The sequence below is a fragment of the Scardinius erythrophthalmus genome, assembly GCF_964197995.2.
Source record: "Scardinius erythrophthalmus genome assembly, chromosome: 11".
Lineage (NCBI taxonomy): Eukaryota > Metazoa > Chordata > Actinopteri > Cypriniformes > Leuciscidae > Scardinius > Scardinius erythrophthalmus.
In genome coordinates, this window is record NC_138231.1 from 34218186 (window position 1) to 34233010 (window position 14825).

At 41.6% G+C, this 14825-nt stretch overlaps 1 protein-coding gene across 2 annotated transcripts in view; it reads left to right on the top strand.

Moving 5' to 3' along the window:
- Window positions 1-338: 338 nt before the first annotated feature.
- jag2b (jagged canonical Notch ligand 2b) overlaps window positions 339-14825 on the top strand; it is a 47197-nt gene continuing 32710 nt past the window's right edge. Inside the window, exons 1-2 of one of the 2 annotated variants that reach the window (XM_081379528.1) lie at window positions 339-588; window positions 1045-1365. In XM_081379528.1, coding sequence (XP_081235654.1) covers window positions 520-588; window positions 1045-1365 — 390 coding nt within the window. In that variant the 5' untranslated portion in view covers window positions 339-519. The remainder of the gene's footprint in view (window positions 589-1044; window positions 1366-14825) is intronic. The other variant, XM_081379529.1, reaches the window with a different exon arrangement.

Consider the following 14825-nt stretch of genomic DNA (forward strand, 5'->3'; position numbering starts at 1 on the left):
TAGTTAAATCGAATAGCCATGGTTAAATAAATGCAGACGGATACATTTGTATCATGTGTTCACACTCTGTTACATTTGAGGTGTGGTTGTCACTAAATTTATTTAGGAAGCATTCAAGTAATTCATTACAAATTCTGCATTTTAAGAATAACAAAAATGTCCAAATTATTGATGGAAAAAAGAATGTGCGTTTTATTGCTCGTTGTGAAACAGGGGAATCGACAGCGTAAGTTTTGGCAATGCTCCGCCCTCGAGTGGCGGTTGGCCAAGCGAATCAGCAGGAGGCTTTGTGATTGGTTCAACCAGCTGTCAATCACGCGAGATCTCCTCAGGCGTGTGGTAGCTGTGAAACATATCATTTGCTGTGTGAAGTGATCAGACCGAGGGAGAAAGATCAGCCTAGACCATCACCGCGCAAACACACCACGCTTGTGTATTTTTGCATGTCAGGAACGGAGGATCCTGTCGCCGGTCAACGGCCGTTTTCCATCTTGTATTCATAACGCATAAATCAGCGGCATGTGGAATTGTATCAGGATTAGGAATTGGCTCCCAATCGCGTGCCTGCTGTTAACGATATGGACGAAGGTGAGAGCGCTGATTGTTTCTAGTCTTGCAGATCGATTTAATTGCTATAGCAGTGATCAGCAGGCAAAAGTTGATGGGTGTGGGCTGATGATTTCAATGAATTCTGCCCAATCTAATCGATATTTGAATTACGCAGCCACATGTGCTCATGCAATTGGAAATGTCATGATGTAAGAAATGTTAACTTGCACCACGATTCCCCGTCATTAACGATGAAAGAAAGGGTGGATCTGTTAGGGTATTTAAAAAATATAGATTGCTCTCTGATACGCATTAACAGGTTAGCAAAATTGTAGACTTATTCTCTGGAGACTTGAATGCACAAGCAAACGCTACACATTCCCTCAAATAATATTCCCTCAGTTTTGCAAGCACGGTCTGCATTTTGCTAATAAACAACAAAGCGTTATGGCTCCTATGTTTATTTATTTATTTTGATTCAAATGTTATTTTTAGGTGTCCCATTCCTCGGGCTATTTTGAGCTGCAGCTGATTGCTGTAGAAAATGTAAACGGTGAGTTGTGGGACGGGGAATGTTGCGACGGCACGCGGAACTCCCAAGACCAGCGGTGCGTCCGGGACGAGTGCGATACTTACTTTAAAGTGTGTCTGAAGGAGTACCAGTCTGAAGTCAGCACCACTGGCCCCTGCACCTTTGGCTCTGGATCTACTGACATTCTCGGTGGAAATATATTTTCTTTAAAGACTGCAAAGAACAACCCCAGCAAAACGAGTGAGGTGGGAAAGATCATCATCCCTTTTCACTTTGCTTGGCCGGTAAGTGCGCGTCTTTTCATGAGCTATATTAATAATAATGCGTCGCGGTGAGCTGTCACTGCTCGGAAGTTGAGTGCACCTTGTTACGGTGATGACAGGGTCTCTCTCTCTCTCTTTTTTTAAATCATGTTTGCTGTGTCCTAACGATTTTTATTGTTTAGAAAAAAAAGGTTATTTGTTACAATGATTAAGAACGCTCATCTGTAGTAGCCTAGGCTACATTCACTTTGCTGTGCCTGCTTGAAACTGGCTTCTTTAAAGTGAAACACACATTCACACTACTTTGGCTAAATAGATTGCTCACTCTTAAAAGACCGTTCTGTTATGTGCTCACCCTCATCGTATTGTTTTAAGCCTTGCATGACTTTCACCATTCGCTTACATTGAATGGAAAAAAATATTCAATGTCAGTTAATGGTAACTGAGTAGCCTATGTCATTCTGCCTAACGGAAGAAAGTCAATAAGTTTTGAAACAACATGAGAGAACATCTGGCTGTGTCTCAAAACGTTGTGAGCTGCCTAGACATAAATTCTGGTTATCATAGGCGCGTGCATCACGATCTTGGTAGGCAGCTCACTATAGAACTGACACAGCTTGTGCGTTGGTTTCAGTTGGCTTTTCATTGCGACTGATGGTAGCCTAATATTTCCCAAAGCTTCCAGTGTAGGTAGGCTACTTGTTATTCAATTGTGACGCACAAACCAGCAGCGACAGTGTCGTTACTGGTTTGCGTGATTTTGTTAAATCGCTCTTTGTTAACTACCACTACAAAAATGTACCACGGTAACAAACGTTTCCGTTAAAATACCATAGTTACTTATTTTTTGGGGTTAACAGTGAGTGTTGTAACACCATTCAACGTCCGACGCATTGGTTTTGTCTCAAACTTGGTATTTTCAGTTAATGTTAACTTAGTTGAAACGTTTATTAATAATAAATAATCACAAATTCAGTCGCGAAATTACATAATTATGTAAAAACAAACGCCATTATTTTAATAGGTTAAACGGATAATGTTACAGACGCCCCTTGCTCTGCCCCAACGCTAACGCATGAATATGGAATCTCCTTTAAACAGTGTTAGAAGCTTCTAGATTTATATAAAAAAAAAAAAAGATTTTTTTTTTTTTTTTTTTTGTCGGTGTTGGCTAATATCATACTTTTATAGTAGTTAAGCAACACTAACTGTGGGATTTTTAGTGGAAAAGTATAGTTTCCATGGAAATTAGTTGTAAGGGTAGCTGTGTACTGGTTGTCTCCCTTGTGTTAATATGTGAAAAACTTATCAAGTGTCTTTCCAGACACGCAGGTACATTACTGATGCTGATATCAGGTGGCAAATCGCTGCAGCGTTTTATGCAGTTCAGTGTCACACCCGCAAACAACAAAAAAAGAGATGTTGCATAGTATTGTCTGTCAATTTTTGGACGGCAGCCCAGTTAGGGACACACTCACCTGTGCTTGATGGCAAATCTGCTCCTCTGTAGGCATGAAAGCTACAGTTCCCCCCCCCCCCCACCCCCCACCAATACTCAAACACTCAAACACTCAAACACTCAAACACTCAACCGTTTAAGTTAATGTGTAACATGCTATCAAACTGACCCTTTTGGGGCCGGCTTTGATGCTACACCTGCTTCTCTTCTGACCCGGCTTGAAATTTCACCTAGATATGTCCCTATATAACTCTGATCACATGATCTTTGGCTCTAGACTCGCGTCTGAAAGCCTGTGATTGAGTTTGAATTTCCAATGCCATGTGTTTGCAGTTTCTTAGTGTCCCATGGAAGCTAATGAAATTTCTAGAGGAATGTGTTCCTGAATGCCTCTGCATCTGGACATCTGTTTGATGTGCTCAGTGTAACATTATCTAGGGTGCATTGTATCAAGGTATCTAGCACCTCATCCAGAGTCTTGGAGATGGAGTCCGCCACCTTTCGGTGTAATTATTAGGGGGTTTTTCTATTAGTGTTTTTTTTCTTTTCTTTTTTCTTGTTTGTTTGCTGATGTCTGAGATACTGTATCAATACAGATTTCCCGATTTGATTTGATAAAAAGTTTCTGATTTTTGAAGAAATTGCATTTCTTGTGTAAATCTTTTTTTTTACAACAATATCTAAAATTATTATAAAATCACACTTAAGTTTAAACTCTTGTGAAAAAGAATGAAAAGTCTTGTTGAATGATTCATCAGAAGGTCCCATTCAAAATAATAATTTGTTGTTTGAATCAGACTGCACTAGATGCCATTATGTTGTTGTACTTGGCTTTTTCACCATATTGCATTTAATTCTGACTTCAAACTAGGGTAAAATGCTTTCTTTTGCTGTGTGGTTGGAGATTCAGTGGCGGTGATGCAGGAAACACTTGCATATCCTTATCAAGATTAATGAAATCCTTATCAAGATTGTTCTAATGTAGATTGGGATTAATCTAGTAGGTTAGTAAGATCCTCACCTGTCAGTTCTAGTCCCTTGCAGTTGTGTAACATAGATTTGTTGTTTAGTGGCTGTGTAACTCCACAGCGCAAGAGTGTGAGAGACGGTACCTACGATAGAGACGGCAGCTGTATCCGTCCGTCAGAGTGGAGGACCACTACGCTTCAAGGCTAAACGGCAGCGTCAGCCATACCTGATTGGGAGCTTGCTGGGCAGTTGCTAGGAGACTGTTACATGGGCCTTTAGTAAACAATTATCTATTGCCCTCCGAGTTCCCTTCCCCCTTAACTGATCTTTCAGTGGAACCACTCGTTCTCATCTCACCTGGGAAAGAAGTGCTAGAGCCTCACAACTGATTACACTATTGACTGTGTAATTAGCCAGTCACAGCTGGCTGCTTGTCCGGTCAACAAAAGCAGTAATTGTCCAGTTCAACATTAGAGCAGGTGGCTGTTGATTGGGACTGATTATAGATCGCTGCTCCCCCAAGGCCTCAAAATGTCCAAGTAAGCAATGTCCATCTTTTGTTGTTGTTGTTGTCTTTTATGGGGGTTGACCAGAAGCCAGTAAAGTTGTGGGTGTCGCGTTTTCAGATGCTGCATTGTAAAAACGGTGCCAAATTAGTAATAAATAAAGAAGGGAATGACCGGTATAAATTAGATGTATGCAGTTGGATGTATTTTTTAGGGAGCATTTACATGAAATAAGTTCAAAAACAGCTAGAAAGAGTGTGACTGAAGTTACTATTGTGTTTTAAACTTGATAGCTTCTTAAACATAATGCTTGTGGTGGGACACACACACACAAAAAAAAAAAACAGTACAAAAAGCTATACAGTAGCCAAAGATATTTGTCTGATTGTGAATGGATGTTTTAGTGGTCCCCCTCAGGGCCTGTTCACATATCGCGTCTTTTGCGCACGCAAGTTCGTTATTTCAAATGTAGGCGCGCGGTATGCGCGCTCATAATGGAAGCGACGCGGTAGCGGTGCGACGCGCTCGTTTTTTCCAAGCGCGTCCACGCCGCATCGAGATAAAAACATCTCAACTTTTCAGAATGCCGCAAGCGCACCGCAGGTCACGTGACAAGAACCAAGCTTAGCAATGACAGACGCCTCCGAAGCGCAACCACCCGAGCGCTTTGGAAAAAGGAGAACGCGGCGCGCCTAGCGTTTTCTATGCGTTTTTAGGCGCGATATGTGAACGCCGCATTAAAGGGTTGAATTTAAACACCCAACTTTTATGAGAATTTTGTTAATTAGCATGCTAATTAATGCATCACAAAGATCAAAACTATGACAACACTTTACAATAAGGTTCTATACAATAACATTGGTTAATATGATGGCTATCATGGACAATAAACAAAACATTAATCTAATTTCTAAATGCTACAACAGTTACCTAAAACATATAAACCCTCACTAGAAGACTAGTCAGTTATTGGATGACTGGTTGACCGCTGTGACACATCCCTAGCTTGAATAAATGGGTCAAGGCCGAGTAGCTATTGTTTTAACGGGCTGCAGTATTCGCAGTCATCTGCAGTGGTTGTGATGTTACAGGAAGAGCCAGTATTGATTCCTCTCTCTCCATGGAGACCCGCTGTGGTGATTCACCAGGAAGTTTTAGATCATGAGGAATCTCTAGCTGGATGTGAGATGCTCTTTCTCTCTCTCTCTTCCCCTCTCTCTTCCTGACCCTGAAATAGCTTTTTGTTCTGCCACAACAATAAACATTTTCTTTCTTGTGACCTGGGGCAGAGCAGGGCTTTTTGTACCAATGTCTTCCCATTAAATGAAGGGAAAGGCTGCATTTTCCCTCCATTGAATGTAGCAGTCATGGTAGAGGTATTTTTAGCAGCAGAGTGACCGGACCAATTAAGAGGCGATGTGCCTGAGGTGACTTTATGGTACAACGTTGTTTGGAAGAGTTTGTCTTAAGATATTTTGCAGTCTGTGGACACAGACAGTTTTTCTGCCTAGTTTTGACCAGGCGTTTAATTTGTGATAAAGCATATAAAGAGAGAACATCTTTGTGAGGCATACAGGCACTTCCTACTCCATCACTCCTACACGATGGACTTCTTATAAACCATAAAAACAGTCTACTTGGAATAGAGATTGCAGAAGTGCCTCTGCCAAAATGTTGCTAAATCCATTAATGAATTAAATTGTTGAACTGGAAATACACTTCATGTTAACATGACTACAGTGGTTGGGTTCTGACGAGGGTTAAGGCCCATTCACACTGAGGTTGATATCTATACTGATACCTATGACAAAAAAGTTTCAATAATGGTGAGAAATGACATAATTGGAATTGCATTCAGAACGATTTTGTTCCAGCTGATGCATTAATAAAACAGTGACAGCAAATTAGAATCCACACAACTTTAAAAAGCTTGAGCATTTAAGGTGGGAGATGACATGGTTATCATATCGTTGGTGTGAACAAGCCTTTAGCCCTGGCATCGGGAGGGAGAGCTGAAGAAAAAGCACTCTTCTTTTCTGCAGTACTTCAGCTGAGTACCCAAGAAAGCATGTGGGTGCTGCTTTTAGTCTATGTTGAGATCTTGAGCGTCGCCCTCATGAAGAAGTGCAAGATAAACAGGTTCCCAACAGAAGAGCTTCCATTAGGTTGAATGTACCAAGCCACCAGTGGTGGACATGATTGTATTAGGCCGTGCAATTATAATGGACTTTCTGTCTCCCCTGAGAAGGGTCATAGAAAACATGGGGTCCTTTCAGCTGGAAGAGGTGGGAGTTAGCGAGCTTAACCCTGATGTCCCTTTCCAATAACACTGGAAGCTAGCTTGTGTGTGTGTTTCTATTGTTAGCTCCTGGTGCTCAACTAATTGTTTTCAACTACCCATGATGCTCTACCTCCCTTGTACTGGGTTCCTCCTTTGCTTCAGCACAGTTTCACAATTCACAGTGTGATTGACTTGCAACTACATGAAGTGTGTGTTTATTATTTCTGCCTGTATGGATTTGTTCAGGAAGAGCCTGATGGTTTTAGCCATGTTGGTGTACGTGTATGTGGTGAATGTGCGATTGTGTCTGACTAATGCATGTGCACCTTCCTGAGAGAGCCAGTGGGCTAATGAATTGCGAGCAGGTGTGCTGCAGTGATTAAAGTGCATTACCACACAGAAAGTTTAATTCCCGCTTGACCCCTGACCTTATTCAAAATGATAATGATTGTAATGGAGTGGGAGCTCATGTGTCCGTAACCTCGCTGGAGAGACCGGTGCTATACTAGCTTGCTATATAGCAACTAGGTCTTTTCACTGAGACCTGAAGCTACTTAGCAATGGCCTTGCCATGGAGTAATAGGCGGTACAGTAACTGGACAAGACAGACAGAGAGACAACTGGCTTGTCAGATGGTTTGATGAAGAGCTAGCAGTCTAGGGTGTCAAATGGCCGCCTCACTGTAGTAACTGAGGGACTGCTTGCCAAATGGGTGGATGCCCATGTGCAGTTTTATATGGTGTAGTGTTATTCCATATTGGGCTCATAACACTAGTGTAAGAGCAGCTATCAGGTGCAATAGTTTCACAGATGTGGTTGATGTTTAGATGAATTTTTTGGAAGCTTGCTTTAGATTAGTATGGCTGGGCCACTGTGTAATACACGTTTTGGAAGGACTGAGAGCTGTGAGAATTGATCCAGGCCGGCGTCTTTGGGAAATCTGTGAGCTGTGCCCACTGGGATATGGCAGCTTCCAACCTCACAGCCTGTTTCTGCTGCTGCCAAGCAGCCATGCTAGTCTCAGTTTCTACAAATGCTGCAGTTAAACCAAATCTGAAATTGAGAAGATCTGAATGGTCACTGCTGTGCATATTGGTGACTGATGTAACTTGCCTTTTTTGTATAACTATACTATGCTGTAGTGTACTGTACTGTACTACACTTCTTAAAATATATATTTTTACACTCTTTTTACAGTCAAGTACATTATAAGAGTATATTGAAATTGCTTGCTTAAATCTTTTTATCCAAAGTTTTGAGTCAAATATTATCTGGTTAGGCTAAATGATTGGCTTGCTCTTAGATAACATTAGAAAAATAGGGATGTCCTGAGTTGACCTCATGGATCGGTATCAGCCCGCATTTTTTAAAACTGTTCTGTATCTGTGATCCTAAGCCCGATCCTTTATTTTACGTCAGCTGTCACACAGGTGTCGTGCAGTAGATGGCGGAAAATGCACCTTCAAGTGTGTTTAAAAAGGAACCTTTAAAAGGAAAAGAAGAATGTGCTCGAAACGCGTCATGCGTGAGAACCAGTGAGGTCTGTTCTAGCGGGGTCACACACGCTTGTTCAAGCTTGACCATTGATAATTGTTCATAATCTGTTTATTATCTCTACTATTGTAGCAGATGTATACAATGTCTTTGCGGGCACAAAAAAAACTTGATCGGAACTGTTAGTTATATACGTATCTTTGTGGTTAAGTGAATTTAGCTCAGCCAGTGAGACTATGAAAAATAACTTCCCTGAAGAATTTAGAAAGTAGAGCTTAAATTGTATTAATTCATTAATATGAAGTATATTAACTTATAATATTTGTTTATATTGTACAGTATATAGATTAGGTTTGCTGCGATAGTCTGTGTTGACTGTGTTACCGGTGTTCACTGTTCAGCCACAACACGTCACATCCCTAATATAGATTAATTTATAATATTTTGCTTTCTATATCTTTATTATTTCTTAATTTCTTATTATAAATCTATATTTTTCTAGGATGTGCAAAACAATCTGTGAACCCCCTTAACATTTTTTTATTTAAGCTGTAATGTCAACCACTTCTTTTAATTAGTACTTTACAGGTAACATGTTTTTGAAATACTTTTGCATATGATCTTATATATTATATAAATATTTTATATACAATTTTCATAATATAATAATTTGTAGTTTAATGTTTTAGTTCTGGCTCATATATGTAGTAGCTACATCTGGTAGGAAACCTTGTTATCAGGTTGAGTGTGATAACCTATGCAAACCTTTGCTTGTGTTACTGTAAGTACTGTAACTCTGTTTGTGTGTGTGTGTGTGTGTGTTCGTGGCCTCTGCCGTCCCTTTCTGCTTAATTAGCACCCAGAGGGGAGGGGTTTGTTGTATTGTCATTGCTAATGATCTTGTTGGCATAGCAGCGGAATGCTAAATGGGTCGTGTGTGTACACACTCACCCAGAGCGTGCCCTGCGTTGGCCAAGTCCACTGCGTTGGCCAAGTCCATGCAAGCATAAATCTGCATCTCTCTTAATGCTCCTGCCTTTCAGACTCACTGTCCAACACTCTTTATTGATGACAGTGTCTCATGGGTATGCAAGGTTAACTAGACGTATTGTAGTAGATGATGGTGTTTTATTATTGTGTCTGTAGGAACTCAACCCCCGTGTGGGAGTTTGCTGAAAGAGGGGAGGTTACCGAACGCAGAATATCATTTACTGGCTCCAGGGCCCACAGTGCACGTCGGGCTGCATCTTCCTGTCCTCCCAGGGCCATAATACCACTTAAACAAAGCTGTTGTCTGCTTTTGTGCTCTGGACGCCTGGCGGAAAATGACAATTGACTGAGTCGAAACAAGTCGTGTCATATGGACGTTGTTGTGTGGAGAGGTCACTGCTGCAGTGGAAGAGGGATTTCTGGGTTGGAATTGCCAGGGATTGCTTATACAAGGTTAGGATGTTGGTGAGGATGGGTGGAAAGACCTTTCACATTGGTCTCTGGAAGAGGGACTAACAAAGCCACCTAGAAATCCCTTTTCAGCTTTTTGTCCGACGAGGGTGGATGGGAAATATTTTCCACATTGTTCTCGGAATGAGAGACCATCAAAGCCACCCAGAATCCCTCTTGAGCTACAGGTTCCTCCAGGTTCTTCCCCAGCAATTTCTGCTAGCCAGTTTCTTTGATCCCGTCCCCTCCCCACCCTGCTCTCCTGTCATTACCCAGATCCAAGGAGCTGTTTCCTTTAGTTTAATTAGACTGCAAGCTCAACGTTGTTTTCCTCAGAGAGTTGTTGTGGCTGGTCTTGTGAAAAAGCTGGATACTTGCAACAAATAAATGGGTTTGGAATTTTAAGATGGATGTGTGATCGATAAAAGGTTGACAGACAAGGAGAGGGCGAGGAAAAAGAGCACAAATGAAACGACCTGGTCACCCCCTATCGGCAGTGTGGCCGAGACCCCTGTGTATTGGTGATGGAGTAGGGGACACCTTTCTCTCGTGGGTGATTGATTACAGAGCTGGCTTTTCAACTTCCACTTCCCACCGTTGAGGGCGTGATGTGGACCCTGTGAGGTGACTGGACCTCCCTTACACCCCCTTACACTCCCAGACCAAGTCTAGACTTGGTTGACACAAACATGACCTTGTCATGCTGGGGTGGGTAACAGCCATCGCATCGCTCATCGCCTGCTCTAGAGGGCTGGTGAGAACAAAGTACCCTCGTTTGTGATCAAATCTATGCTGCAGGACCCTGGGGATGAACTCGAATCGACACTGCCTTAATAAATTGATCTATACTGTGGAATTGCACTGTACTTCCCAAAGAGGATGGGCTTTCTTGGGCTCTAATGTGCTGAATTTAGGTTTTATGTCCAACATCATGCTTCCAACACCAGCTACCTCACAATACAATACTCATTGGGGTCTGCACTGATTAACACTGGTTTCAGAGTTTATGCTTATTTAGGTGGCCTGCTTCTTCAATTGTATACTTTCCTACAATTCTAGGAAATTGATTAAAAGGACCTGAAGTTTCGTAGAAAAAGTGTTCCCTAAATAAATTACAAATAAATAAAATAAATAATTTTAAATGCTACAAGTTAATCTAGGCATCACAACATTTAACAGTGTTTATATTAACTTTTTAGTGAGCGTTAGATGATGACAAAGACAATTTTAATGTAAAAATGGGGCAATGAACATGCAAAATTTAATATACAATATCAGCTGTTACCAGTGAATTCATTTTTTATTATTGATCTATCATTGCCATATGGCCCATATTGTGATTAGAAAATGAAATGCGTTTCGGATTAAATATTTAGAATTTATGTTTAGTTAATTCAATCAGTCATTTTCCAAACTGGAATGAGAATTTCCTTATTGCGTCAAAAAAATCCTGAGGACACGTTCTGCTCTAAAACTAACAGACAGGAAACAGTCGCCTCTTGTTAGCCTGATGATACCAAAAAAAAAAAAAGAAGCCTTTTGTGGCCTTTAATTGGCTTGGTTGTGTCTTACATTTTGTGGTAATTGAAGGTTGTGGTCAGTATTAATATCCACTGCCTCTGCACCCTCAGTTTGGCCCATATCTCTGTGTCAGTCAACAGTTCAGCTAAAAAGATGGGATTGACATCCCAGATTAATGGAGATTATATGCTGCAGTCGTTTGCCGCGGAATGAATATATGACCTGCGGGTCCCCTGAGGACAATCAATCAAAGTCTGGAACTGCTGCGACTGCCGCTTAGACTTTAGGTGGAGGGTTTTGTTTGTTTGCGAACGTGTAGCTGAATACAGTGTATTAAATATATTGTTTAACTTGATGTTTTAAAAAATGACTAATTGTGGGCAACTTGTTCAGTTAAATAACCCTGTGTTATTAGTTTCGAATTAATCTGACCTTGATCTCTGCGTTTCTCGGAGGCATTTACATAATATATATTACATCATCAATGGGCTCCATCGAACTGTTTTTGAACGCAAATACGACAAGTAAACCGTTCGATGGAGCCCAAATGAACAAGATGTATGAATCTCTATATGTGCTTTAAAAGTTGGACTATTACAAAAACAAAACAGACAAAAAAACAAAAACAAAAAAAACATGGGACATGAAGCAGTGGCTAAAGATGTTCTGCTGAATGTGAATAGATGTAGCAAAAGTTGCAGTTTTGCTAATGCTAATTACAGCTAATCGCAATCTAATAAATAAATAAAAATTAAACATTTAAAAAAAAATGTTTTAATAAAACCGATATCCATAAGTTAAATATTTGGATTTTAAACTGCTGTGAACCTAGTAACGTGTCAGTCGGCACTCGGCAGAGAGGGTGGGGATTGTATCTTCCTGCCAGGTCAGACAAGGGAAGTTTGCCTCTCTTGGCAGTTCCTCTTCCAAAAGCAGATGAGGAAATGAAGAACTCGTTATCTCACTGAGGTCACAAAGGAACGGAGACCCATATTTTTCAAGGTTTCTGTGTTGATCTCTTTTGGACTCTTTCAGTATCTCCTCCACAGTCTAGACTAAGTTGTCTAATTCTTTCTTCTTTCGTTCACTCTCTTTGCAGGATATTCAGCAGCACTGATGGCTTTGGTACTTTAGATAAGGCGTGTGAAAGCTCTCAGACTGCCTCACACTTGTTTGTGACTGCCGGTGGAAAACACTTTACCCTCTAAGCTAGATCCCGATATCATCTTGTCATGTGATCATCAGATGATTAAACTTAACATTTTTCAATGTAAAAATCATATGGCTTGCACTCAGTAGGACCTTGTGTGTGTGTGAGAAGCGCTGCAGCCGATTGTGTGTGTGTGTGTGTGTGTGTGTGCTGCTACCAATTGAAACTGTGGCGTGGGAGTCTTTTGAAGCTGATGAGAAGCCTGATGAAAGGTCTCGAGGGTCATTCTTAGCCTCTCTCACTTCAGCCCCCTCTAATTTCAGCCCTGCCCCTCTTTAAACTGCCCCATCCACCGACTGTGGGAACCTGCACCTGTGGCTCCCTCCACCACCACCCCATTAGCCACCCACCTACTTTACACACACACAAACACTCAGGGTGTTTACAGGCTTAACGTCCCAACAAGACTGCAAGTATGCGATCGGCCAAAGGTTTGCTTGTGATGCGTAACGGCCCAAGTACGTCCATGCCAGGCGTTCTGCATTCGCTTGTTCACAGCCTGCTATAAATATCCTCACTATCAGTGAAAGTAGTCCACGATAAGGAGGGAAGAATTACTTGTAGTGAAACGACAACATGCATCTCCAAGGGAGCTTGTTTGGGTGCGCTTGTGCCGCCGTTGTGTGTTGGACCACTTCTAGGGGTCAGTGGGTGTGTGTGTGTGTGGCCAGAGGAATGTCACGAGACTCAGGTTGATGGTGTCTTGCAGTGATGGGTTTTAGATGGAGGTCTTTGTTCACTGGTCACCTCCCCCACTAGTCTTTATCCGCATCTAGCCCTTTGGGCAGCTGTCACATAATCCAGCTAATCAGAGACCAAGTGTGTGGGAACAGGGCCGTCCCCGTGTTACCGTGTCTCTCTCACACACACACGCACACACACACCCTGACATTCTGACCTTTCTCCTTGGGTACGCGCATATCATGCTGTAGTAAGCATGACCGCGTGTGCGCGGCCAACCAGATCAATCCAGCATATTCATTTACTGATGGAGCTTTGGAGCAAATCCACATTTACAGATAAGAGTACGCACACAAACATGCGCATTTCGTGTCCACGCAGATGCTTGCTACCACGAGACCCCACTAATACGCTCTCTCACACTGGCCGCCCCCTGTGTTGGGGGATGGGAGGAGGGGTCAGAAGCCCTGCAGCATGTCGTGGGATGATCCACGTTCATGTCAAATAATCCATCTTTTTAAGACGCATCTGTTGTACGTCTGCATGGTTATGTGGCCCACCCACTTCAGCCCATCCAGACAGACCTGGTGCTGCTGCTAATCCCTGACTGCATCCACCAGACCGGCCCACAGCCACAGCCCCCAACCTCTCCAACACACACATCCACGCCATCTGGCTCCGCCCCTCTCACTCCACCTCTGGAGACGAACGAGATGCGTGTCTAAATCTAGCAGTTTGCATCACTCTGTGTGTTTACGTGCAATTTTAAAGTCTGATTTCAGTCGGACTAAAGCAGCAGTCTGTCTTTTTAAAATGACATGGTTTTTGTGAAGTTGGACTAACAGACCTAGATATTGTGATGTAGCTTGTAAGGGGTTGCACAGACTAGTCGATTAGTCGACTTAAATGCTCTGCCATGACGCTTTAAGCTTGATGTCGACTAGTTGCTGATCATGGCCTATAGAGGGCGCAACAGGATAAGAAATCTTTGAAGTCCACTTTTACGCTCTTGTTTCCGACAGTTAAAATGACAAATAAATGCGTACTCTGAGATCGCTCCCCAAGATATGTTTTATTATACCATCTGGATGCTTAAAATGTATCAGGTGAATGCACGTTTTAAACAGCTTATTGTACATGTAAGTTAATGGCCGCTCTAAAGTTTAAACTAATGTGCTGCTGCATTGTAACACACAGTAGCTCGCACACGTTCAGAACGCACGCACAGAAACATTCAGTAGCGCAGAAATGTTATGTCCAAACTGTTCTGTGATTTATCAATAAAATAGCTTAGAAACTGAAAAGTTCTTGCAAATATTTCTTAGTAACTAAAATATAAAATTGAACGACCCAAAGACAAAAGAACTGATAAAAATAAGCTGTCTCAGCTCGTGGTTCAGGCTTATTTGTTCATTAATGACGTCATCAGCGACTATTGATGTCGACTCGACTTTAATCACATAATTGTCGACTTTAAAAATTCTGCAGTCGTTTAATCCCCTATTTGCTTGGCTTCGTCCAGCATGTATACACATAATTGGACTATCAATTCAACCTTGCTGGTATTTTTCAACATCTTTGTTGTTTAACATGTGAACGTGTATCTTTGTTGTAGCTGTTAAAAGTCGATGAAGTGAATACAATGAACAGCCAATGCTCGCTCTTTTTAGTGCATTCTGGGAATTACTAGTTAGGAAATATTTCAATACACTGGGTTGATTCTAATAGTGTTCATATAAAGGATGACAACTATAGCGTAAGCTGTAACTATAAAGTTTTAGTATTTGTTCTAACTTTAAGAGAATAACACTTTTCAGTATGTATTCACACAGCTTAAAGTTTATGACTGGAGATGTAGCTTAGCGGTTGGCACATGACCTTTTTTCTTTCCATCATTTTGTGTAATTTTCCAACATTCCC